The sequence below is a fragment of the Lithobates pipiens genome, unplaced genomic scaffold (genome assembly GCF_037356315.1).
Source record: "Lithobates pipiens isolate NorthernLeopardFrog02 unplaced genomic scaffold, aLitPip1_a1.2 Scaffold_23, whole genome shotgun sequence".
Taxonomy (NCBI): domain Eukaryota; kingdom Metazoa; phylum Chordata; class Amphibia; order Anura; family Ranidae; genus Lithobates; species Lithobates pipiens.
In genome coordinates, this window is record NW_027507785.1 from 330,881,929 (window position 1) to 330,907,859 (window position 25,931).

At 49.2% G+C, this 25,931-nt stretch overlaps 1 protein-coding gene across 2 annotated transcripts in view; it reads right to left on the minus strand.

The window, feature by feature from the left end:
• Positions 1-11,663: 11,663 nt before the first annotated feature.
• The window catches only part of LOC143926701 (cytochrome P450 4B1-like), a 49,238-nt gene continuing 34,970 nt past the window's right edge, over positions 11,664-25,931 (minus strand). For both annotated transcript variants that reach the window (XM_077450711.1, XM_077450712.1), the window contains exons 7-12: positions 24,014-24,120; positions 22,245-22,435; positions 22,018-22,151; positions 21,152-21,216; positions 19,561-19,643; positions 11,664-11,939 (exon numbers count right to left, since the gene is read on the minus strand). In XM_077450711.1, the coding sequence (XP_077306837.1) occupies positions 11,771-11,939; positions 19,561-19,643; positions 21,152-21,216; positions 22,018-22,151; positions 22,245-22,435; positions 24,014-24,120 (749 nt within the window). In that variant the 3' untranslated portion in view covers positions 11,664-11,770. The remainder of the gene's footprint in view (positions 11,940-19,560; positions 19,644-21,151; positions 21,217-22,017; positions 22,152-22,244; positions 22,436-24,013; positions 24,121-25,931) is intronic.

Below are 25,931 nucleotides of genomic sequence, written 5' to 3' on the forward strand. Positions count from 1 at the left end.
GAGGAATAGTGCCCCATCATTGGTGTCAGTGGGAGGAATAGTGCCCCATCATTGGTGTCAGTGGGAGGAATAGTGCCCATCATTGGTATCAGTGGGAGGAATAGTGCCCCATCATTGGTGTCTGTGGGAGGAATAGTGCCCCATCATTGGTGTCAGTGGGAGGAATAGTGCCCCATCATTGGTGTCTGTGGGAGGAATAGTGCCCCATCATTGGTATCAGTGGGAGGAATAGTGCCCCATCATTGGTGTCAGTGGGAGGAATAGTGCCCATCATTGGTATCAGTGGGAGGAATAGTGTCCCATCATTGGTGTCAGTCGGAGGAATAGTGCCCCATCATTGGTGTCAGTGGGAGGAATAGTGCCCCGTCATTGGTGTCTGTGGGAGGAATAGTGCCCCATCATTGGTATCAGTGGGAGGAATAGTGTCCCATCATTGGTATCCATGGAGGAATAGTGCCCCATCATTGGTGTCAGTCGGAGGAATGGTGCCCCATCATTGGTGTCAGTGGGAGGAATAGTGTCCCATCATTGGTATCAGTGGGAGGAATAGTGCCCCATCATTGGTATCAGTGGGAGGAATAGTGCCCCATCATTGGTGTCAGTGGGAGGAATAGTGCCCATCATTGGTATCAGTGGGAGGAATAGTGCCCCATCATTGGTGTCTGTGGGAGGAATAGTGCCCCATCATTGGTGTCAGTGGGAGGAATAGTGCCCCATCATTGGTGTCAGTGGGAGGAATAGTGCCCATCATTGGTATCAGTGGGAGGAATAGTGCCCCATCATTGGTGTCTGTGGGAGGAATAGTGCCCCATCATTGGTGTCAGTGGGAGGAATAGTGCCCCATCATTGGTGTCTGTGGGAGGAATAGTGCCCCATCATTGGTATCAGTGGGAGGAATAGTGCCCCATCATTGGTGTCAGTGGGAGGAATAGTGCCCATCATTGGTGTCAGTGGGAGGAATAGTGCCCATCATTGGTGTCAGTGGGAGGAATAGTGCCCCATCATTGGTGTCAGTGGGAGGAATAGTGCCCCATCATTGGTGTCAGTCGGAGGAATGGTGCCCCATCATTGGTGTCAGTGGGAGGAATAGTGTCCCATCATTGGTATCAGTGGGAGGAATAGTGCCCCATCATTGGTATCAGTGGGAGGAATAGTGCCCCATCATTGGTGTCAGTGGGAGGAATAGTGCCCATCATTGGTATCAGTGGGAGGAATAGTGCCCCATCATTGGTGTCTGTGGGAGGAATAGTGCCCCATCATTGGTGTCAGTGGGAGGAATAGTGCCCCATCATTGGTGTCAGTGGGAGGAATAGTGCCCATCATTGGTATCAGTGGGAGGAATAGTGCCCCATCATTGGTGTCTGTGGGAGGAATAGTGCCCCATCATTGGTGTCAGTGGGAGGAATAGTGCCCCATCATTGGTGTCTGTGGGAGGAATAGTGCCCCATCATTGGTATCAGTGGGAGGAATAGTGCCCCATCATTGGTGTCAGTGGGAGGAATAGTGCCCATCATTGGTATCAGTGGGAGGAATAGTGCCCCATCATTGGTGTCAGTCGGAGGAATAGTGCCCCATCATTGGTGTCAGTGGGAGGAATAGTGCCCCATCATTGGTGTCAGTGGGAGGAATAGTGCCCATCATTGGTATCAGTGGGAGGAATAGTGCCCCATCATTGGTGTCTGTGGGAGGAATAGTGCCCCATCATTGGTATCAGTGGGAGGATAGTGCCCCATCATTGGTGTCAGTGCAAGGAATAGTGTCCCATCATTGGTATCCATGGAGGAATAGTGCCCCATCATTGGTGTCAGTCGGAGGAATGGTGCCCCATCATTGGGGTCAGTGGGAGGAATAGTGTCCCATCATTGGTATCAGTGGGAGGAATAGTGCCCCATCATTGGTATCAGTCGGAGGAATGGTGCCCCATCATTGGGGTCAGTGGGAGGAATAGTGCCCCATCATTGGTGTCAGTCGGAGGAATGGTGCCCCATCATTGGGGTCAGTGGGAGGAATAGTGTCCCATCATTGGTATCAGTGGGAGGAATAGTGCCCCATCATTGGTGTCAGTGGGAGGAATAGTGCCCCATCATTGGTGTCAGTGGGAGGAATAGTGCCCTATCATTGGTATCAGTGGGAGGAATAGTGCCCCATCATTGGTGTCAGTGGGAGGAATAGTGCCCATCATTGGTATCAGTGGGAGGAATAGTGCCCCATCATTGGTGTCTGTGGGAGGAATAGTGCCCCATCATTGGTGTCAGTGGGAGGAATAGTGCCCCATCATTGGTGTCAGTGGGAGGAATAGTGCCCATCATTGGTATCAGTGGGAGGAATAGTGCCCCATCATTGGTGTCTGTGGGAGGAATAGTGCCCCATCATTGGTGTCAGTGGGAGGAATAGTGCCCCATCATTGGTGTCTGTGGGAGGAATAGTGCCCCATCATTGGTATCAGTGGGAGGAATAGTGCCCCATCATTGGTGTCAGTGGGAGGAATAGTGCCCATCATTGGTATCAGTGGGAGGAATAGTGCCCCATCATTGGTGTCAGTCGGAGGAATAGTGCCCCATCATTGGTGTCAGTGGGAGGAATAGTGCCCCGTCATTGGTGTCTGTGGGAGGAATAGTGCCCCATCATTGGTATCAGTGGGAGGATAGTGCCCCATCATTGGTGTCAGTGCAAGGAATAGTGTCCCATCATTGGTATCCATGGAGGAATAGTGCCCCATCATTGGTGTCAGTCGGAGGAATGGTGCCCCATCATTGGTGTCAGTGGGAGGAATAGTGTCCCATCATTGGTATCAGTGGGAGGAATAGTGCCCCATCATTGGTATCAGTGGGAGGAATAGTGCCCCATCATTGGTGTCAGTGGGAGGAATAGTGCCCATCATTGGTATCAGTGGGAGGAATAGTGCCCCATCATTGGTGTCTGTGGGAGGAATAGTGCCCCATCATTGGTGTCAGTGGGAGGAAAAGTGCCCCATCATTGGTGTCAGTGGGAGGAATAGTGCCCATCATTGGTATCAGTGGGAGGAATAGTGCCCCATCATTGGTGTCTGTGGGAGGAATAGTGCCCCATCATTGGTGTCAGTGGGAGGAATAGTGCCCCATCATTGGTGTCTGTGGGAGGAATAGTGCCCCATCATTGGTATCAGTGGGAGGAATAGTGCCCCATCATTGGTGTCAGTGGGAGGAATAGTGCCCATTATTGGTGTCAGTGGGAGGAATAGTGCCCCATCATTGGTGTCAGTGGGAGGAATAGTGCCCCATCATTGGTGTCAGTCGGAGGAATGGTGCCCCATCATTGGTGTCAGTGGGAGGAATAGTGTCCCATCATTGGTATCAGTGGGAGGAATAGTGCCCCATCATTGGTATCAGTGGGAGGAATAGTGCCCCATCATTGGTGTCAGTGGGAGGAATAGTGCCCATCATTGGTGTCAGTGGGAGGAATAGTGCCCATCATTGGTATCAGTGGGAGGAATAGTGCCCCATCATTGGTGTCTGTGGGAGGAATAGTGCCCCATCATTGGTATCAGTGGGAGGATAGTGCCCCATCATTGGTGTCAGTGCAAGGAATAGTGTCCCATCATTGGTATCCATGGAGGAATAGTGCCCCATCATTGGTGTCAGTCGGAGGAATGGTGCCCCATCATTGGGGTCAGTGGGAGGAATAGTGTCCCATCATTGGTATCAGTGGGAGGAATAGTGCCCCATCATTGGTATCAGTCGGAGGAATGGTGCCCCATCATTGGGGTCAGTGGGAGGAATAGTGCCCCATCATTGGTGTCAGTCGGAGGAATGGTGCCCCATCATTGGGGTCAGTGGGAGGAATAGTGTCCCATCATTGGTATCAGTGGGAGGAATAGTGCCCCATCATTGGTATCAGTGGGAGGAATAGTGCCCATCATTGGTGTCAGTGGGAGGAATAGTGCCCCATCATTGGTGTCAGTGGGAGGAATAGTGCCCTATCATTGGTATCAGTGGGAGGAATAGTGCCCATCATTGGTATCAGTGGGAGGAATAGTGCCCCATCATTGGTGTCAGTGGGAGGAATAGTGCCCATCATTGGTGTCAGTGGGAGGAATAGTGCCCCATCATTGGTGTCAGTGGGAGGAATAGTGCCCCATCATTGGTGTCAGTGGGAGGAATAGTGCCCATCATTGGTATCAGTGGGAGGAATAGTGCCCATCATTGGTATCAGTGGGAGGAATAGTGCCCCATCATTGGTGTCAGTGGGAGGAATAGTGCCCATCATTGGTATCAGTGGGAGGAATAGTGCCCCATCATTGGTGTCAGTGGGAGGAATAGTGCCCATCATTGGTATCAGTGGGAGGAATAGTGTCCCATCATTGGTGTCAGTCGGAGGAATAGTGCCCCATCATTGGTGTCAGTGGGAGGAATAGTGCCCCGTCATTGGTGTCTGTGGGAGGAATAGTGCCCCATCATTGGTATCAGTGGGAGGATAGTGCCCCATCATTGGTGTCAGTGCAAGGAATAGTGTCCCATCATTGGTATCCATGGAGGAATAGTGCCCCATCATTGGTGTCAGTCGGAGGAATGGTGCCCCATCATTGGTGTCAGTGGGAGGAATAGTGTCCCATCATTGGTATCAGTGGGAGGAATAGTGCCCCATCATTGGTATCAGTGGGAGGAATAGTGCCCCATCATTGGTATCAGTGGGAGGAATAGTGCCCCATCATTGGTGTCAGTGGGAGGAATAGTGCCCATCATTGGTATCAGTGGGAGGAATAGTGCCCCATCATTGGTGTCAGTGGGAGGAATAGTGCCCCATCATTGGTATCAGTGGGAGGAATAGTGTCCCATCATTGGTATCAGTGGGAGGAATAGTGCCCCATCATTGGTATCAGTGGGAGGAATAGTGCCCCATCATTGGTGTCAGTGGGAGGAATAGTGCCCATCATTGGTATCAGTGGGAGGAATAGTGCCCCATCATTGGTGTCAGTGGGAGGAATAGTGTCCCATCATTGGTATCAGTGGGAGGAATAGTGTCCCATCATTGGTGTCAGTGGGAGGAATAGTGTCCCATCATTGGTGTCAGTGGGAGGAATAGTGCCCATCATTGGTGTCAGTGGGAGGAATGGTGCCCCATCATTGGGGTCAGTGGGAGGAATAGTGCCCCATCATTGGTATCAGTGGGAGGAATAGTGCCCCATCATTGGTATCAGTGGGAGGAATAGTGCCCCATCATTGGTGTCAGTGGGAGGAATAGTGCCCATCATTGGTATCAGTGGGAGGAATAGTGCCCCATCATTGGTGTCAGTGGGAGGAATAGTGCCCCATCATTGGTGTCAGTGGGAGGAATAGTGCCCATCATTGGTATCAGTGGGAGGAATAGTGCCCCATCATTGGTGTCTGTGGGAGGAATAGTGCCCCATCATTGGTGTCAGTGGGAGGAATAGTGCCCCATCATTGGTGTCTGTGGGAGGAATAGTGCCCCATCATTGGTATCAGTGGGAGGAATAGTGCCCCATCATTGGTGTCAGTGGGAGGAATAGTGCCCATCATTGGTGTCAGTGGGAGGAATAGTGCCCATCATTGGTGTCAGTGGGAGGAATAGTGCCCCATCATTGGTGTCAGTGGGAGGAATAGTGCCCCATCATTGGTGTCAGTCGGAGGAATGGTGCCCCATCATTGGTGTCAGTGGGAGGAATAGTGTCCCATCATTGGTATCAGTGGGAGGAATAGTGCCCCATCATTGGTATCAGTGGGAGGAATAGTGCCCCATCATTGGTGTCAGTGGGAGGAATAGTGCCCATCATTGGTATCAGTGGGAGGAATAGTGCCCCATCATTGGTGTCTGTGGGAGGAATAGTGCCCCATCATTGGTGTCAGTGGGAGGAATAGTGCCCCATCATTGGTGTCAGTGGGAGGAATAGTGCCCATCATTGGTATCAGTGGGAGGAATAGTGCCCCATCATTGGTGTCTGTGGGAGGAATAGTGCCCCATCATTGGTGTCAGTGGGAGGAATAGTGCCCCATCATTGGTGTCTGTGGGAGGAATAGTGCCCCATCATTGGTATCAGTGGGAGGAATAGTGCCCCATCATTGGTGTCAGTGGGAGGAATAGTGCCCATCATTGGTATCAGTGGGAGGAATAGTGCCCCATCATTGGTGTCAGTCGGAGGAATAGTGCCCCATCATTGGTGTCAGTGGGAGGAATAGTGCCCCATCATTGGTGTCAGTGGGAGGAATAGTGCCCATCATTGGTATCAGTGGGAGGAATAGTGCCCCATCATTGGTGTCTGTGGGAGGAATAGTGCCCCATCATTGGTATCAGTGGGAGGATAGTGCCCCATCATTGGTGTCAGTGCAAGGAATAGTGTCCCATCATTGGTATCCATGGAGGAATAGTGCCCCATCATTGGTGTCAGTCGGAGGAATGGTGCCCCATCATTGGGGTCAGTGGGAGGAATAGTGTCCCATCATTGGTATCAGTGGGAGGAATAGTGCCCCATCATTGGTATCAGTCGGAGGAATGGTGCCCCATCATTGGGGTCAGTGGGAGGAATAGTGCCCCATCATTGGTGTCAGTCGGAGGAATGGTGCCCCATCATTGGGGTCAGTGGGAGGAATAGTGTCCCATCATTGGTATCAGTGGGAGGAATAGTGCCCCATCATTGGTATCAGTGGGAGGAATAGTGCCCATCATTGGTGTCAGTGGGAGGAATAGTGCCCCATCATTGGTGTCAGTGGGAGGAATAGTGCCCATCATTGGTGTCAGTGCAAGGAATAGTGTCCCATCATTGGTATCAGTGGGAGGAATAGTGCCCCATCATTGGTGTCAGTGGGAGGAATAGTGCCCCATCATTGGTGTCAGTGGGAGGAATAGTGCCCTATCATTGGTATCAGTGGGAGGAATAGTGCCCCATCATTGGTGTCAGTGGGAGGAATAGTGCCCATCATTGGTATCAGTGGGAGGAATAGTGCCCCATCATTGGTGTCTGTGGGAGGAATAGTGCCCCATCATTGGTGTCAGTGGGAGGAATAGTGCCCCATCATTGGTGTCAGTGGGAGGAATAGTGCCCATCATTGGTATCAGTGGGAGGAATAGTGCCCCATCATTGGTGTCTGTGGGAGGAATAGTGCCCCATCATTGGTATCAGTGGGAGGAATAGTGCCCCATCATTGGTGTCAGTGGGAGGAATAGTGCCCATCATTGGTATCAGTGGGAGGAATAGTGTCCCATCATTGGTGTCAGTCGGAGGAATAGTGCCCCATCATTGGTGTCAGTGGGAGGAATAGTGCCCCATCATTGGTGTCAGTGGGAGGAATAGTGCCCATCATTGGTATCAGTGGGAGGAATAGTGCCCCATCATTGGTGTCTGTGGGAGGAATAGTGCCCCATCATTGGTGTCAGTGCAAGGAATAGTGTCCCATCATTGGTATCCATGGAGGAATAGTGCCCCATCATTGGTGTCAGTCGGAGGAATGGTGCCCCATCATTGGGGTCAGTGGGAGGAATAGTGTCCCATCATTGGTATCAGTGGGAGGAATAGTGCCCCATCATTGGTATCAGTCGGAGGAATGGTGCCCCATCATTGGGGTCAGTGGGAGGAATAGTGCCCCATCATTGGTGTCAGTCGGAGGAATGGTGCCCCATCATTGGGGTCAGTGGGAGGAATAGTGTCCCATCATTGGTATCAGTGGGAGGAATAGTGCCCCATCATTGGTATCAGTGGGAGGAATAGTGCCCATCATTGGTGTCAGTGGGAGGAATAGTGCCCCATCATTGGTGTCAGTGGGAGGAATAGTGCCCCATCATTGGTGTCAGTGGGAGGAATAGTGCCCCATCATTGGTGTCAGTGGGAGGAATAGTGCCCCATCATTGGTGTCAGTGGGAGGAATAGTGCCCATCATTGGTATCAGTGGGAGGAATAGTGCCCCATCATTGGTATCAGTGGGAGGAATAGTGCCCATCATTGGTATCAGTGGGAGGAATAGTGTCCCATCATTGGTGTCAGTGGGAGGAATAGTGCCCCATCATTGGTATCAGTGGGAGGAATAGTGCCCATCATTGGTATCAGTGGGAGGAATAGTGTCCCATCATTGGTGTCAGTGGGAGGAATAGTGCCCCATCATTGGTATCAGTGGGAGGAATAGTGCCCCATCATTGGTATCAGTGGGAGGAATAGTGCCCATCATTGGTATCAGTGGGAGGAATAGTGTCCCATCATTGGTGTCAGTGGGAGGAATAGTGCCCCATCATTGGTGTCAGTGGGAGGAATAGTGCCCATCATTGGTGTCAGTGGGAGGAATAGTGCCCCATCATTGGTGTCAGTGGGAGGAATAGTGCCCATCATTGGTATCCATGGAGGAATAGTGCCCCATCATTGGTGTCAGTCGGAGGAATGGTGCCCCATCATTGGTGTCAGTGGGAGGAATAGTGCCCATCATTGGTGTCAGTGGGAGGAATAGTGCCCATCATTGGTATCCATGGAGGAATAGTGCCCCATCATTGGTGTCAGTCGGAGGAATGGTGCCCCATCATTGGGGTCAGTGGGAGGAATAGTGCCCCATCATTGGTATCAGTGGGAGAAATAGTGACTCATCACTGGGATTGGTGGAAGGAATAGTGCGCCATCAATTATATCAATGGGAGGAATAGTGATCCATCATTGGTGTCAGTGGGAGGAATAGTGCCCCAATATCGGTGTCAGTGGCAAGAACCATGCCCCACTGTTGCTGACAGTGGAGGGAATAATGCCCCAAGGGCCGGATGAAAGCAACCAAACAGTCACATCTGCCCCCGAGCCGCAGTTTGGAGACCAAGCTGCAAAATGGCCGCCTCCGGCAAGACGAAACAGGAGCAATGCTGGAGGCAATTTGCAGAACACACTAATGTTGGTAGCAGAATTATTAATGTGGGATAAATTTTCATTGATAAAGAACATTATTTGTTATCAAGTTGTTATGGGTAATGTTCCACTTTAAGGAAAACATTGATGTTCCTGGTTTCAATCCTATGGCCCACCCTCTTATGTTTTCTTGTCTCCTCCCCCTTTTCCTCCCTCCCATCCCTTCCCCGAAAAAATTGGTACTAACCCAATTCATTTCATGGCTTCTATTCATTCTTTGCACAACAACAGTATTGATTCTTCGCCCTTGTGGTGGACAAATAACTCAGCAAATGCAGTTTCCCTTTTTCTAGTCTGTTGCTGCCTTCTCTGGGTGGTTCTGGGTAAGTTTTGGGTGAGTTCTGGGTAAGTTCTGGATTAATATTGGTGGTGGAGCCCGGAGTGTAGAGGAAGGCTTATCTTACCATGTAGAAGCCCAGCTACAGGAACAGATAAGGCCGGAGCACAGAGCGGCATGAATGCCTGATAGGACTCTTCTGCTGGAGGGTGCTCATGTGTGTCTGGATATGCAGGAGCAGCGGGCAGAAGAGGAGTCAGGCCGGGGTAAGTAATAAGAAGGCAGAAGAGAGGAAGGATAAGGCAGAAAAGTAGTCAGGAGTCAGGCTGGGGTCAGTGATAAGAAGGCAGATGAGAGGAAGGATAAGGCAGAAGAGTAGTCAGGCCGGGGTAAGTAATAAGAAGGCAGATGAGAGGAAGGATAAGGCAGAAAAGGAGTCAGGAGTCAGGGTGGGGTAACAACAAAGTAGATGAGAGGAAGGATAAGGCAGAAGAGGAGTCAGGCCGGGGTAAGTAATAAGAAGGCAGAAGAGAGGAAGGATAAGGCAGAAGAGTAGTCAGGAGTCAGGCCGGGGTCAGTGATAAGAAGGCAGATGAGAGGAAGGATAGGGCAGAAAAGGAGTCAGGAGTCAGGGTGGGGTAACAACAAAGTAGATGAGAGGAAGGATAAGGCAGAAGAGTAGTCAGGAGTCAGGCCGGGGTAAGTAATAAAAAGGCAGATGAGAGGAAGGATAAGGCAGAAAAGGAGTCAGGCTAGGGTAAGTAACAACAATGCAGATGAGAGGAAGGATCAGGCAGAAAAGGAGTCAGGAGTCAGGCAGGGATCAGTAATAACAAGGCAGATGAGAGAAAGGATAAGGCAGGAGCATAGACCAGGGGGTTGGTGGCAAGCCGGGGGTCAGTGTAGGCAGAGTCAGGAGCAGATCAGCAATGGGTGAGCAGTACACGAACGTATACACATATGTGCTGCTTTGTGTTGGTCCATCACATAAAATCCCAATAAAATACATTTACGTTTTTGGTTGTAACATGAGAAAATGTGGAACATTTCAAGGGGGTATGAATACTTTTTCAAGGCACTGTAGGTGGCCCTAAATGGGGGCAGAAGACAGAGCTGACCTCATAGTATTTTGTCATGAGGAGCGCCAGGCAATTAGAATGGGGAAGATGCCCACTCCATCTGCATGCTTTGGTAGGTTATTATAGATCAGGGTTTCTCAACCAGCGTTCCATGGTACCCCAGGGTTCCTCCAGAGGTTGCTGCGGGTTCCTTGAGCAATGAAGAACTTCTGCCTCTCAAATAAGTTCCTACTGACACCGTTGATCTTTTTAGCTATCCGGGAAGGGGGCAATTCTTCCCAGCGACCACAAGTGTAAGAAGAATTCTTCGCACTGATCATCACATTAAAGGGGTTGTAAGGGTTCGTTTTTTATTTTCTAAATAGGTTCCTTTAAGCTAGTGCATTGTTGGTTCACTTATCTTTTCCTTCGATTTCCCTTCTAAATGTTTTTTTTCTTTGTCTGAATTTCTCACTTCCTGTTCCTCCTCAGTAAGCTGTTCTGGCTGACTAACCACCGCTCGGATGATGGTGAGAAGTTTACTGAGGAGAAACAGGAAGTGAGAAATTCAGACAAAGAAAAAAAAAACATTTAGAAGGGAAAACGAAGGAAAAGGTAAGTGAACCAACAATGCACTAGCTTAAAGGAACCTATGTAGAAAATAAAAAAATGAACCTTTACAACCCCTTTAATGTATCATGAGATGTAGATATAGGAATTTTAGCAGGGGGTTCCCCGAGACCAGAAAGGTATTTCAAGGGTTCCTCTGTACTGAAAAGGTTGAGAAAGTCTGTTATAGATAATAAAGTGGACGGGGTCTGTACAGGAAACTTTCACGCCTATCCCTAACGCGGGTAGTCGGGCACTACAGCTGGCTTCTGTGTTCTTCACCTATAGCAGCCCCCTTTCCCATAAGGCAAGCAGGACTACCTGTACTCGGTTGCCCACAGGCTACCCAAGTCTACAGTGCCTGGCTACCACGACGGGTACTTGCGGTTGTCAGACAGGCAAAGTGGTTCAATGACAGTCCAGGTACAAGGCAGGCCAGGTTCAGAATATTCAGGGTCAAAACCCGTAATCAAAAGGCAGGCAGAGTTCAGAGAATAGTCGTCATCCGATCTGAGGTCATACACAGGGAAATCCAATATAGCAGAGCAGGGCAGACAAAGGGGCAGCTACCTTTTACACACTCTGATCACCAGCATGAGACTGCAGGCTTGGCTGGCTTATCTCAGGTTTGGTCTCCACCAATAGACCGGCCACATCAATCACCATGCAGGTGGACAGACAGATAGGGAGAATGCCACAGCCAAAACCAGGATGCTGGAATGAGGAACGGGAGCGCTACACGCCTCTGGCGGAAACTTACCTTATTGCGCACTGCAGGTAGGTTACAGCATTTTTATTGCAGCCCTGAAAAGAGGGGCAACTATGACAGCAAGGCTGAAAGGTCAGACGCAGGGAAGAGCCAACAAACGGGATTTCTTTATTGTACTTTGCTGGGGTGTCATTACAGGGAAATAAGCTGAAAGGAAATCTTCTGTGTGGACCTGACCGTTCTATCCCCCGTCACTCGGCTCTCTGCAGGAACACATGAATGCCGTTCTTGGAGCGCAGGACCAGCTGCGGCAGTTTCAGGGGCGGTTGGGAGAGATCGGGCGACAGTTCAAATCGCTTCAAGGTCAGCGCCACAGCTACTTTCATCTCATTCATGGCAAAGTTCTGTCCAATGCAATTCCTGGGCAGGAAAAAAAAACAAAAAACTTCATATTTAAAGCAGAACTCTACCCATAATAATGTGATAAAAAATAATGTTCTATAACAAGAAACATCCATTGCACATTAATAATTCTGCTACCAAATTTAGTGTGGGCTGTAAATTGCCTCCAGCATTGCTCCTGTTTCTTCTTGCTAGAGGCGGCCATTTTGCTGAAGCCCAGAGCCCCTGAGGAGCAGTCAACCATAAAGCGGAACTAAACCCATCAATTTAACCATTACATTCCTGGAATGCCGGGATTGCCAACTGTCACATCTACTTGCATCCTCAACTAAACTGTCAAACTGATTAGTCACAGCACAAGCCAACCTGTCGGGTGCCGGCCAATGGATGTCCAGCGGCACCATCTGATCGGCGAGGAGAGGCACAGGACATGCCCATGAAACCAATGCATAATATGCAGGGGGGCTGTGTAATATGCAGGGGGGCTGTGTAATATGCAGGGGGCGCTGTGTAATATTCAGGGGGCGCTGTGTAATATTCAGGGGGGGCTGTGTAATATTCAGGGGGGGGCTGTGTAATATTCAGAGGGGGCTGTGTAATATGCAGAGGGGGCTGTGTAATATGCAGAGGGGCTGTGTAATATAGGGGGGGCTGTGTAATATGCAGGGGGGGCTGTGTAATATGCAGAGGGGCTGTGTAATATGCAGGGGGGGCTGTGTAATATGCAGGGGGGGCTGTGTAATATGCAGGGGGCACTGTGTAATATTCAGGGGGCGCTGTGTAATATTCAGGGGGGGCTGTGTAATATTCAGGGGGGGCTGTGTAATATTCAGAGGGGGCTGTGTAATATTCAGAGGGGCTGTGTAATATGCAGGGGGGGCTGTGTAATATGCAGAGGGGCTGTGTAATATGCAGGGGGGGCTGTGTAATATGCAGGGGGGGCTGTGTAATATGCAGGGGGGGCTGTGTAATACGCAGGGGCGGGGCTGGGTAATATGCAGGGGGTCTGTGTAATGTAAAGGGGTCCAGATTATTATCTTCATTTTATTAGCAGGTGAATGAGGCCCTCCATACATTCACTTACATTGAATCCGGCCCTTAAGAGGAAAAAGGTTGCCGACCCCTGCCTTAGATGTTTAACCCCTTTCCCAGCCAGTGTCATTAGTACAGTGACAGTGCATATTTTTAGCACTGATCACTGTATTAGAGTCACTGGTTCTCACAAAGTGTCAGTAAGGCTACTTTCACACTGGTGTGTTGCGGGCGCTGGCGGCAAAGCGGCACTATATTTAGCAGCTCTTTACCGTCGTTTTAGCAGCGCTATTCAGCCGCTAGTGGGGCAGTTTTTTTATTCGGCAGCGGCGCTTTGCAGGCGGGTTTGCAGCGCTGCCCCATTGTTTTCAATGGGAAGGGGCGCTTTAGGAGCAGTAAATACACCGCTCCTACAGCGCTCCAAAGATGCGGCTTGCAGGACTTTTTTGACTGCCGTGCAAGCGCACCGCTCCAGTGTGAAAACCGTCGGGGCTTTCACACTGGAGGCACAGCAGCGGCTGTTTCAGGGCGCTTTGCAGGCGCTATTTTTAGCACTTTAGCGCTTGCAAGGCACCTCAGTGTGAAAGCAGCCTTAGAGTTAGATTGTCCGCTGCAATATCGCAGTCCCGATATAAGTCGCTGACCGCCACCAAAAGACAGCTCTATTTAAAAAATGATATACATTTTGTTTGTGGGCAGCGTTGCATAACCGCGCAATTGTCAGTGAAGGTAACACAGTGCCAAAAAGCAAAACATTTTCTGGTAAATCTCAAGTCAAGTGGTTAAGATATACTTACTGATTGGCATGTACAGTGATGGGCGGTCATACCCCCACCCCTGCATTTCTATCAGATAATGTGCCACATTGCCCAGAAAATTGTTGCAATTACAAATGTTTCGGCAATTGTCGCGTTTATTTCTTGTGTTTGTATCGGTATGACACAAAACAGCGGTCAAATCTGACACATTCCACGCAAAACTCCTAAAATGGACAAATTATTGGCGTCCCTCTCGGAATTGTAAGAAATAATTGCATTCCAAGTTTGCGATGCTCCTGTAATTTGTAATTAAACTCACCTGTATCAATCAACAGGTGCTGATAATAAATAAAATCACACCGGCGTCCAGTTGAAATGTTGAGAAGTTGGCTCAACCTTTCAGTTGTGTGTCTCTCTGTGTGCCACGCGGAGCATGGAGAAGAGAAAGAGCAGCAAAGACTTGCCTGAGGAAAAGCATGGACAATCTCAAGGTTACAAGTCCATCTCCAGAGATCTTGATGTTCCTACGGCCACTGTGTGCAACGTTGTCGAGAGGTTTACAGCCCCGGGAACTGTAGCTAATCTCCCTGGGAGTGGACCAAAGAGAAAGATTCATCAAAGATTGCAACAAAGTGTCGCGCCCTGGAGTTTAGTCAGGGAGCTCCTCACAAATTTACTTGCCGAGAGTAGTTGTCGATTGATAGGAATCTATTGATTTCTCCCTAAGCCTTGCCTTGTTGCACTTTTCTTTTCTACCACTAGGTGGCCAGGTATTTGGTGGTACTATATATGAGTAGGGTAATCGAAGGTCAGGTTATGGATATATGGGGTATCCCAGCCAATGGGCAGGGGTTATCTTAAATCTCTTGGCCTGCTGGGAGAGCCTATATATTTGGGTGAGGTCAGGTGATCTGTGTTCTGTGCCACCTGGGCCGCCGTCTGGGTGGACGTGCGCTGTATGCCCCGGGCTGCTAGGCCCGGAGATCGGGCCTATCCCGGGGGGGGCATCTGGCTGCCAGGCTGTCTGGTGGCCTATCCAGAAGTAAGAGGGCAGTGCGCGGTTGGGACTGCGGCTTGCTGTCCAACCAAAAGTGACGGTTCTGCCAGCCAGAGAATCCGTTCCGTGATTGGAGGTAGAAGGGAAGCTGCTGCCCCGAAGGGACCAGTCGCCTTTACCGGGGGCCACAGCGAGTAAATGAAGAAAATATGGGAATCATATTCCCACTTAAAGGGCACAGTGGAGAATCGGGAAACTTCAGGAGGTGATCAAGTCAGGGACCCAACCGGACACTTGCAGAGCAGCCTTGTGTGTCAAGCTAGGGACCAAGCCGGTCAGCGGGGGGTGAAGCTTGAAGGTATCCAAAGTGCCAAGCTAGGGACCCAGCAGGGAAGCTTGGGTGACACTTGAGGGAGATACCACCGCGGAAGTCTTGAGGAGCTCAAGGGATTTAGTGTCAGTGAATCAGAGGGTCCGGTGAGAGACTGGGAGCTCAGTATTGAAGAACTACAAGGATCAGTTGTAGTGGAGCTGAAAGAACTCTTACATTTGAGTTAGGAACTGTTAAAGGACTGTTACCATAGGAAACAGCATTCCTGCACGTGCAGAAGTGGCACCTTTTACTATACGGCTGTCCTCCTATTGAAGTCTCGCAGTCTGCCAATTGAGTTTGCAACTATCTAACGGTGTCCTGGCCCTAACCTCTTTTGCTCAAAATATATAAAAAGGACTTGTCTTGCATACACACGGTCACACAAAGTTGGTCGCAAATCGCGAACGTCAAGAACGCGGTGACGTACAACACGAAAAATGAAGTTCAATAGCCAGTGCGGCTCTTCTGCTCGATTCCGAGCATGCGTGGCACTGTGTGCGTCGGAATTGTGTACACGCGATCGGAATTTACGACAACGGATTTTGTTGTCCAGATCTCAAACTTTGTGTGTCAGAAAGTCCGGTGGAAAATGTCCGATGGAGCCTACAAGCAGTCGGAATTTCCGACAACAAGCTCCCATCGAACATTTTCTGACCGCGTGTACGGGGCATTAGACTGTTCTACGGAAGGATTGTTGGAATGGTGGATAAAGAACTTCCATCAACTTCCAGACAAATTGGAGCTGACCTTCAGGCACAGGGTACAACTTTGCCCGCTCGCACTAAACGTCGCCATCTGAATGAGAAGGGATGCTATGGTAGGAGACCCAGGAGGACCCCACTGCTGACCAGGGCAGGACTTAGGGTGGTGGGGGCCCCTGGGCTTGAGTCACTTTCGGGCCCTACCTTCTATACATTACCATATTTATCGGCGTATAACACGCATCCCTAGTTTAGGAGGGAATTTTAAGGGAAAAAAAAACATTGCAGTTTACTACGGAAGTGACGTTCCATCGCCGCCATTTTGGTACACCCCACACTCATCCACAGTAAGGATACACTAAGAAGGGGGAAAGCGGACATCTTGTTACACCCACCGGAGTCTTGCATTTTACACGTATTTATAACAGTAAAATCAGTTTATATAGTGAAATACAGGACTGAGAACTCCGTCTGACTACTTAGATCTTGAATTTTAAAAGCAGCGGCAACTCTGCTCATCTCACAGGTTTGCTAATCTGACAGAAGTTCTCTGCTTTTAAAATTCAACATCTAACCAGGTGGAGTTCTAAGTCCCGTAATTTCACTATATACTAACTTTAATGTTATAAATACGTCTAAAATGCAAAATTCCGGTGGGTGTAACAACATGTCCGCTTTACCCCTTCTTGGTGTAGTCTTACTATGGAGGAGTGTGGGGTGTAGCAAGATGGCGGCGACAGAACATCACTTCCGCAGCAAACTGCAATGGGTCGCCGAATATGTTGTTACCGCGGCTCTCGGGTCCTCTTGCAGGCCCGCCGGGCTCCTATTGGGTGGGGCCCACTGGCTTGAGCCCAGTCAAGCCCAATGCTAAGTCCAGCCCTGCTGCTGACACACAAACATAAAAAAAGCCAGATTGGAGTTTCCCAAAACTTACCAGAGGAAGCCAAATTCCTTTTGGGAGGACAGACGAAATATAATTCCAGATTTTTGGTAAAGCCCATCATTCTACTGTTTACAGAAAAAGAAATGAGACCTTTAAAGAAAAGAATTTGGTCTCTACAGTCAAACATGGTGGAGGTCCACTGAGGTTTCGGGGTTGCTTTGCTGCTTCAGGCACTGGATGACCATGTACATGGCATTGTGAGATCTGAAGACTACCAAAGAATTGGGTTTCTGTCGAAGGTCATGGGTCCTACAGCAGGACAATGACCCAAAGTACATGTCAGTAAGTGCCAACAAATGGTGATGACCAAGTACTGAACTGGCCAGCAATGAGTTCAGATCTACTGTAAATCCCATAGAAATCCTGTGGGTGGAGAAATTGGGGAAAGGAACCCCTCCAATCTGAGAGACCCGGGGCAATTGGCAAAAGAAGAGCGGTTCAAAATTCCAGTAGAGAGGTGGAAGAAACTCGTTTATTGTTACAGGAAATCGTAGATTTGAGTTATTATTTCTGTGACAGACCTAGCCGGGACCGAGGCTTTTCGAGAGGACTGAATGCGAGCCTCTTGCCGACGGATTATGGGCCCTGGATTTTAAGGGGCACAGGATGAATGAGAACCCCACTATAATCTGTGCTAGTCAGATTCAATGCTGTATATATGTATACAGTGCCTTGCGAAAGTATTCGGCCCCCTTGAACTTTTCAACCTTTTGCCACATTTCAGGCTTCAAACATAAAGATATAAAATTTTTATTTTTTGTGAAGAATCACCAACAAGTGGGACACAATTGTGAAGTGGAACGAAATCTATTGGATATTTTAAACTTTTTTAGCAAATAAAAAACTGAAAAGTGGTGCGTGCAAAATTATTCGGCCCCTTTACTTTCAGTGCAGCAAACTCACTCCAGAAGTTCAGCGAGGATCTCTGAATGATCCAATGTTGTCCTAAATGACTGATGATGATAAATAGAATCCACCTGTGTGTAATCAAATCTCTGTATAAATGCACCTGCTCTGTGATAGTCTCAGGGTTCTGTTGAAAGCGCAGAGAGCATCATGAAGACCAAGGAACACACCAGGCAGGTCCGTAATACTGTGGTGGAGAAGTTTAAAGCCGGATTTGGATACAAAAAGATTTCCCAAGCCTTAAACATCCCAAGGAGCACTGTGCAAGCGATCATTTTGAAATGGAAGGAGTATCAGACCACTGCAAATCTACCAAGACCTGGCCGTCCCTCTAAACTTTCAGCTCAGACAAGGAGAAGACTGATCAGAGATGCAGCCAAGAGGCCCATGATCACTCTGGATGAACTGCAGAGAACTACAGCTGAGGTGGGAGAGTCTGTCCATAGGACAACAATCAGTCGTACACTGCACAAATCTGGCCTTTATGGAAGAGTGGCAAGAAGAAAGCCATTTCTCAAAGATATCCATAAAAAGTCTTGTCTAAAGTTTGCCACAAGCCACCTGGGAGACATACCAAACATGTGGAAGAAGGTGCTCTGGTCAGATGAAACCAAAATCCAACTTTTTGCCCACAATGCAAAACGATATGTTTGGGGTAAAAGCAACACAGCTCATCACCCTCAACACACCATCCCCACTGTCACACATGGTGGTGGCAGCATCATGGTTTGGGCCTGCTTTTCTTCAGCAGGGACAGGGAAGATGGTTAAAATTGAGGGGAAGATGGATGCAGCCAAATACAGGACCATTCTGGATGAAAACCTGTTGGAGTCTGCAAAAGACCTGAAACTGGGACGGAGATTTATCTTCCAACAAGACAATGATCCCAAACATACAGCAAAATCTACAAAGGAATGGTTCACAAATAAACGTATCCAGGTGTTAGAATGGCCAAGTCAAAGTCCAGACCTGAATCCAATCGAGAATCTGTGGAAAGAGCTGAAAACTGCTGTTCACAAACGCTCTCCATCCAACCTCACTGAGCTCCAGCTGTTTTGCAAGGAAGAATGGACAAGAATTTCAGTCTCTCGATGTGCAAAACTGATAGAGACACCCCAAGCGACTTGCAGCTGTAATCGCAGCAAAAGGTGGCTCTACAAAGTATTAACGCAAGGGGGCCGAATACTTTCGCAAGGCACTGTATATGATGTGTGTTGCCTCATGCTGTAGGGACACAAACTGTTAGATGCTAATGTCATCAACTCCAGCCACCTGTCTGTTGTGTAAATGAGTCTAATCTGAGTATTGAGTATTCACACATTGTTGTTTGTGCTAATTAACCCTGTGTTGATGTTTATGGTAATGTTTATTGAATTGTTAGTGAGCTAGGAGCCGAAAAGTCTTATCCCTCAGTCAACTAGTCTGAGTGTTGATTTAGATAATTAGCTCATGCTAATTAGGTTAGGTTTTAGTCTTCTACTGTATTATAAATACTTGGCATTTTGGTTTTAATAAATCAGTCCATGTTAGCACTAAGCGAGTGTCGTCTTGCTTTGTGCTTGTGAGCGGTTGGAATATCTGATCTCTATATTCAGACTTAGGAAGCGGTATACTGACGGAAGCACTCGATCGGAGCGTGGGATCGGTTCCGTCACAATTTCCAAGGGGTGCGCTACCAAATATTAACATTGAGGGTGCCAATCATTTTTTCCCATCCATTTTTGGAGTTTTAGGTGTCAGATTTTTTGTGACAAACAAAAGAAATAAACATCAGAATGAAGAAACGTTTGTAGATACAGTTTTCTGGGCGATGTGGTGCATTATCTGATAGAAATGAGGAGGTCCCAATATGACTGCCCATGTCTGTCATGTATGGACCTCTCTATAGGGTTAGGAGGAAACCCGACATACAGATTCATGATGTACCTGGGTCCGGCTGCGAAGGGAACAAAGGCGTGGGAATGGCGCTTGGCAGAATTTTCCTGGGAAAACCGAAGAGGATCGAATACCTGCAATACAGAGATGAATGTTACTCGGTGTCAATGATATCACATGGGGGGGGTGTAGAGGTAAGAAGACAAATCCTTCACAAAGCCTCACCGACAGTGAAGGTGACATTTCCTGACATCAGAAGGGAAGTTTCTCTCTCTTTTTATTATTAATGTTCCGTCTTCATTTTAAAAATTGTATTCTCAATGTTTAATGCCGACTAAAAGATGTCCCGGCACAGATCCACAATGGGTGCACACCCAGGCCTATGATAGGGAGCGCTGACCCCCCCCCCCCCTTATTATTATAGGGGTTGTGAGGGTGCAGAGAATGGGGGGGGGTTGTACATTGTACTGTTTGTTATAGGGGTTGGGAAGGTTAGGAGAATGTGTGTGTAGGGGAGGGGGGGGGGGGTTTACATATTGTACTGCTTATTAAACGGGTTGGGGGGTGCAGAGAATGGGGGGGGTTGTACATTATACTGTTTATTATAGGGGTTGGGAGGGTGCAGAATGTGGGGGGGGGTTGGTTTATACATTGTACTGTTTATTATAGGAGATGGGGGGGGGGGGGTTTATACATGGTACTGTTTATTATAGGGGATGGGGGGGTGCTGAGAATGGAGTGGGGGGGATTGTACTGTTTATTATAGGGGTTGGGGGTGCAGAGAATGGGGTGGGGGGATTGTACTGTTTATTATGGGGATTGGGAGTCTGCAGAGAATGGATTGTGTGTGTGTGTGGGGGGGGGGGAATTGTACTGTTTATTATAGGGGTTGTGGGGGGGTGCAGAGAATGGGGTGGGGTGGGGGGGGGGGGTAGTTGTACTGTTTATTATAGGGGTTGGGGGATGCAGAGAACAGAGAATGGAAACAGGGTGGGGGGGTTGTACTGTTTATTATAGGGGTTGGGGGTGCACAGAATGGGGGGGTTGTACATTGTACTGTTTATTATAGGGGTTTGGGGGTGCAGAGAATGGGGGGGTTGTATATTGTACTGTTTGTTATAGGGGTTGGGAAGGTAAGGAGAATGTGTGTGTGTGTGGGGGGGGGGGGGGGGTATACATTGTACTGCTTATTTAACATGTTGGGGGGGTTGTACATTATACTTTTTATTATAGGGGTTTGGAGAGTGCAGAATGTGTGTGTGTGGGGGGTGGTTTATACATTGTACTGTTTATTATAGGTGATGTGGGGGGGGGGGCGGGGCTGTACATGGTACTGTTTATTATAGGGGTGGGGGGGTGCAGAGAAGGGAGTGGGGAGATTTGGAGACATACTAGTTACCCCCTCAGGGATCTATGGACTACGCAGGGGGCTCTTGGCTCCTCCACTGAGATAGAATTGTTATTTTAAAATCCAGAATGGAAAATGATCAACCAAATACTTTCTAGAATGGAAGGGGATTCATCTTCCAAACAGCCGCCTGATTTATCAACATTTCCAGAAGATGTCATCAAATTGTCAGTAAATCAGCCGGCCTCCTCCTGTCCACCAATCTACAATCATAGTGAAGGTGAAGGGCCGTACCTCGGGGTCCTCCCACGTGGCTGGGTTCCGATGAATGCAATAAATATTTAAACTGACGACAGAACCTAAAAAGTGCATAAAAAAAGAACATTAAAGAAAAGACAACATCTTATTATCAACATCCAACTACAGCGCACTGGTCAGGGGTGTCTTCTCCCACCAACTACAGCACACTGGTCAGGGGCGTCTTCTCCCACCAACTACAGCACACTGGTACCAATGATGGGGCGCTATTCCTCCCACTGACACCAATGATGGGGCACTATTCCTCCCACTGACACCAATGATGGGGCACCATTTCCCCCCACTGACACCAATGATGGGGCACTATTCCTCCCACTGACACCAATGATAGGGCACTATTCCTCCCACTGACACCAATGATGGGGCACTATTCCTCTCACTGACACCAATGATGGGGCACTATTCCTCCCACTGACACCAATGATGGGGCACTATTCCTCCCACTGACACCAATGATGGGGCACTATTCCTCCCACTGACACCAATTATGGGGCACTATTCTTCCCAGTGACACCAATGATGGGGCACTATTCTTACCACTGATACCAATGATGGGGCACTATTCCTCCCACTGACACCAATGATGGGGCACTATTCTTCTCACTGATACCAATGATGGGGCACTATTCCTCCCACTGACACCAATGATGGGGCACTATTCCTCCGACTGACACCAATGATGGGGCACTATTCTTCTCACTGATACCAATGATGGGGCACTATTCCTCTCACTGACACCAATGATGGGGCACTGGGTAACTAGCAGGGACAATGACAGCGATTTGGCTGCAATGCTTCCGTCCTCAAACCACCCACACAAAAGGTAGAAGAAGGGATCATACCCGCTGGTAGGGATCGCCCATCAAAGAATGTGATTGGTTTGGAGAGCTCCCTGGACACGGCGGGCACAGGTGGATAGAGGCGGAGGCTTTCCTTAATGCACATGGTGGTGTAGGGAAGTCTGCTGAGGTCTTCCCTGGAAGAAAACACAAAGTTCAGGATTTGGGTTTCCTCCGTCCCATCAATACTCATCATGATTGTCACAGGAAAGAGAATAGAGGGACCTCACCATCCCATGGTGTCCCGGCCCCCCAGGACCTCCCGGATCTCCTCCCGGCACTTCTGCTGGTGTTCTGGATATTGGGCCATACAGTACAAGATCCAGGAGATGCCGCTGGCTGTTGTGTCGTGTCCTTCAAACATGAAAGTGTCAACTTCAGCTCGGAGGTCCTCATCACACAGACCCTGACCCTTCTCATCCTGCATCACACAGAAACAAGACAAAGCAATTTATACATTCCATTCAATAGGAGAAAGAGCTGTAGTCACCCGCAGATTGAGGGGTACAGTAATGAGTTGTCACCTTCAACTTGAGGGGTACAATAATAGTCGCCCTCAGATTGAGGGGTATAGTAATTAATCATCACCCTGAGATTTAGGGGTACAATAATGAGTAGTCACCCTCAGATTGAGGGGTACAGTAATTAATGATCACCCTCAGATTGAGGGGTACAGTAATAGTCACCCTCAGATTGAGGGGTACAGTAATGTGTAGTCACAGTAGTGTGGTATCTATGGGCAGCACCTGAAGTATCACAGAATGATTAATGATCACCCTCAGATTGAGGGGTACAGTAATTAATGATCACCCTCAGATTGAGGGGTACAGTAATAATCACCCTCAGATAGAGGGGTACAGTAACTAATGACCACCCTAAGATTGAGGGGTACAGTAATAGTTACCCTCAAATTCAGGGGTACAGTAATAGTCATCCTCAGATAGAGGGGTACAGTAATGATCACCCTCAGATTGAGGGGTACAGTAATGATCACCCTCAGATTGAGGGGTACAGTAATGATCACCCTCAGATTGAGGGGTACAATAATAGTCACCCTCAGATTGAGGAGTATTGTGATGAATAGTCACCCTCAGATTGAGGGGTACAGTAATAATCACCCTCAGATTTAGGGGTACAGTAATGTGTAGTCACAGTAGTGTGGCATCTATGGGCAGCACCTGAAGTATCACAGAATGATTAATGATCACCCTCAGATAGAGGGGTACAGTAACTAATGACCACCCTAAGATTGAGGGGTACAGTAATAATCACCCTCAGATAGAGGGGTACAGTAATGTGTAGTCACAGTAGTGTGGTATCTATGGGCAGCACCTGAAGTATCTTGGAATGATTTCCTATCACTGACTATCTGAAGGCTCGGGAGCGATGGCGGCTCCAGGCTCGGGAGCGATGCCGGCACCAGGCTCCGGAGCGATGCCGGCTCCAGGCTCGGGAGCGATGCCGGCTCAGGCTCCTGAGCGATGCCGGCTCCAGGCTCGGGAACGATGCCGGCTCCAGGCTCCGGAGCGATGCCGGCTCCAGGCTCCGGAGCGATGCCGGCTCCAGGCTCGGGAGCGATGCCGGCTCCAGGCTCCGGAGCGATGCCGGCTCCAGGCTCGGGAGCGATGCCGGCTCCAGGCTCGGGAGCGATGCCGGCTCCAGGCTCCGGAGCGATGCCAGCTCCAGGCTCGGGAACGATGCCGGCTCCAGGCTCCGGAGCGATGCCGGCTCCAGGCTCGGGAGCGGTGCCGGCTCCAGGCTCGGGAGCGGTGCCGGCTCCAGGCTCCGGAGCGATGCCGGCTCCAGGCTCGGGAGCGATGCCGGCTCCGGAGCGATGCCGGCTCCAGGCTCCGGAGCGATGCCGGCTCCAGGCTCCGGAGCGATGCCGGCTCCAGGCTCAGGAGCGATGCCGGCTCCAGGCTCTTCTGGAAATGAAGACCCAACACTCCGACACCGAGGTCTCCCCGGGACATAGCAATGAGAAGTGGTGAAAACTGACCTTGGAACACAGAAGAATGTCCAGAAAATCGGGGTGTCTCTTCTGCTGGATTTTCTCCAGCTCCTCGTTTTTTTCCAGCAGTTTTTTTCTTTGTTCAATAACTTTGTCTGATTGAAGAAAATAAAAATATATTCTGAATCTTCACAAATCTCTTGTTATGTCCACTGAGATCTACCTACAGTATCTCACAAAAGTAAGTACACCCCTCACATTGTTGTAACTCTTTTCATGTGACAACACTGAAGAAATGACACTTGTCTACAATGTAAAGTAGTGAGTGTACAGCTTGTATAACAGTGTAAATTTCCTGTCCCCTCAAAATAACTCAACACACAGCCATTAATGTCTAAACCACTGGCCACAAAAGTCAGTACACCCCTAAGTGAAAATGTCCAAACTGGGCCCAATTAGCCATTTTCCCTCCCCGGTGTCATGTGACTCGTTAGTGTTACAAGGTCTCAGGTGTGAATGGGGAGCAGGTGTGTTAAATTTGGTGTTATCGCTCTCACTCTCTCATACTGGTCACTGGAAGTTCAACATGGCACCTCATGGCAAAGAAGTCTCTGAGGATCTGAAGATAAGAATTGTTTCTCTACATAAAGATGGTCTAGGCTATAAGAAGATTGCCAAGACCCTGAAACTGAGCTGCAGCACGGTGGCCAAGACCATACAGCGGTATAACAGGACAGGTTCCCCTCAGAACAGGCCTTGTCATGGTCCACCAAAGAAGTTGGGGTCACGTGCTCAGCGTCATATCCAGAGGTTGTCTTTGGGAAATAGACGTATGAGTGCTGCCAGCATTGCTGCAGAGGTTGTAGTAGTGGGGGGTCAGCCTGTCAGTGCTCAGACCATACGCTGTGTGAGGGCTTGTTTCCCACTTTTATTGAAAAAGTAAAGTCCTTACATCAGGGTACTCCTTTTTCCAGACCCCCCCCCATACATCAGGGTCCCTATCTGACTCCCCCCTTGCATCAGGACCCTCCTTTTATCAAAGTTAGAGACTGTGCACATCAGCTGTGGGCAGGAAAAACATCTTGCAGCAGGCCACAGTTTCGAGACACCTGTGTAAGCAGGGGTTAGTTTCTCCTTTAGTAAAGCCCCTCCCTGGGAAGTTTGGTGGGTTATTGGCTCATCAGTGAGGCCAGTCTGTGCCCATCAGTGATACCAATTAGTGCCCATCAGTGATGCCAGTCAGTGCTGCCTTTCAGTGTCCATAAGTACCTGCTCATCAGTACCACCCATCAGTGCTACCTATCAGTGCCCATCAGTTCTACATATTAGTGCCTCCTCGTCAGTGCTGCCTCATCAGTGCCCATCAGTGTTGCCTCATCAGTGCCCATCAGTGCTGCCCAGGGCTTTTTTCCTCGGAGAATAGGTGCTGATACTCCCTTCTTCCAAGTCACCCCTTGTCTCCGTCTCCTACCCACCTCTGAGCACCATCCCTTGGAATCACATGGTGATAAGTCATTTGTATAGAATGTGTTGATGATAACATTAAAATAGATCCCCTGCAGCCAGCAACAATAGACCGCCCCTCCCAGCAGCAATAGACCCCTCCCTCAACAGTAGATCACTCCCAGCAACAATTGACCCTCCCAGTAACAATAGATCCCCCACTAGCAACAATAGACACCCCTGCAACAAGAGATTCCCCCAGCAGCCAGAAACAGTAGACATCCCAGCACCCCTTGTCATTACATACATTCAATGCTGGAGGGGAGGTGCTGCGTTCCCCCACGTTCCCGCTGAAAAAAAGCCCTGGTGCTGCCTCATCAGTGTCCATCAGTGCTGCCTATCAGTGCCCATCAGTGCTTCCTCATCAGTGCTGCCTCGTCACTGCCCATCAGTGCTTCCTCATCAGTGCCCATCAGTGCTGCCTCATCACTGCCCATCAGTGCTGCCTCATCACTGCCCATCA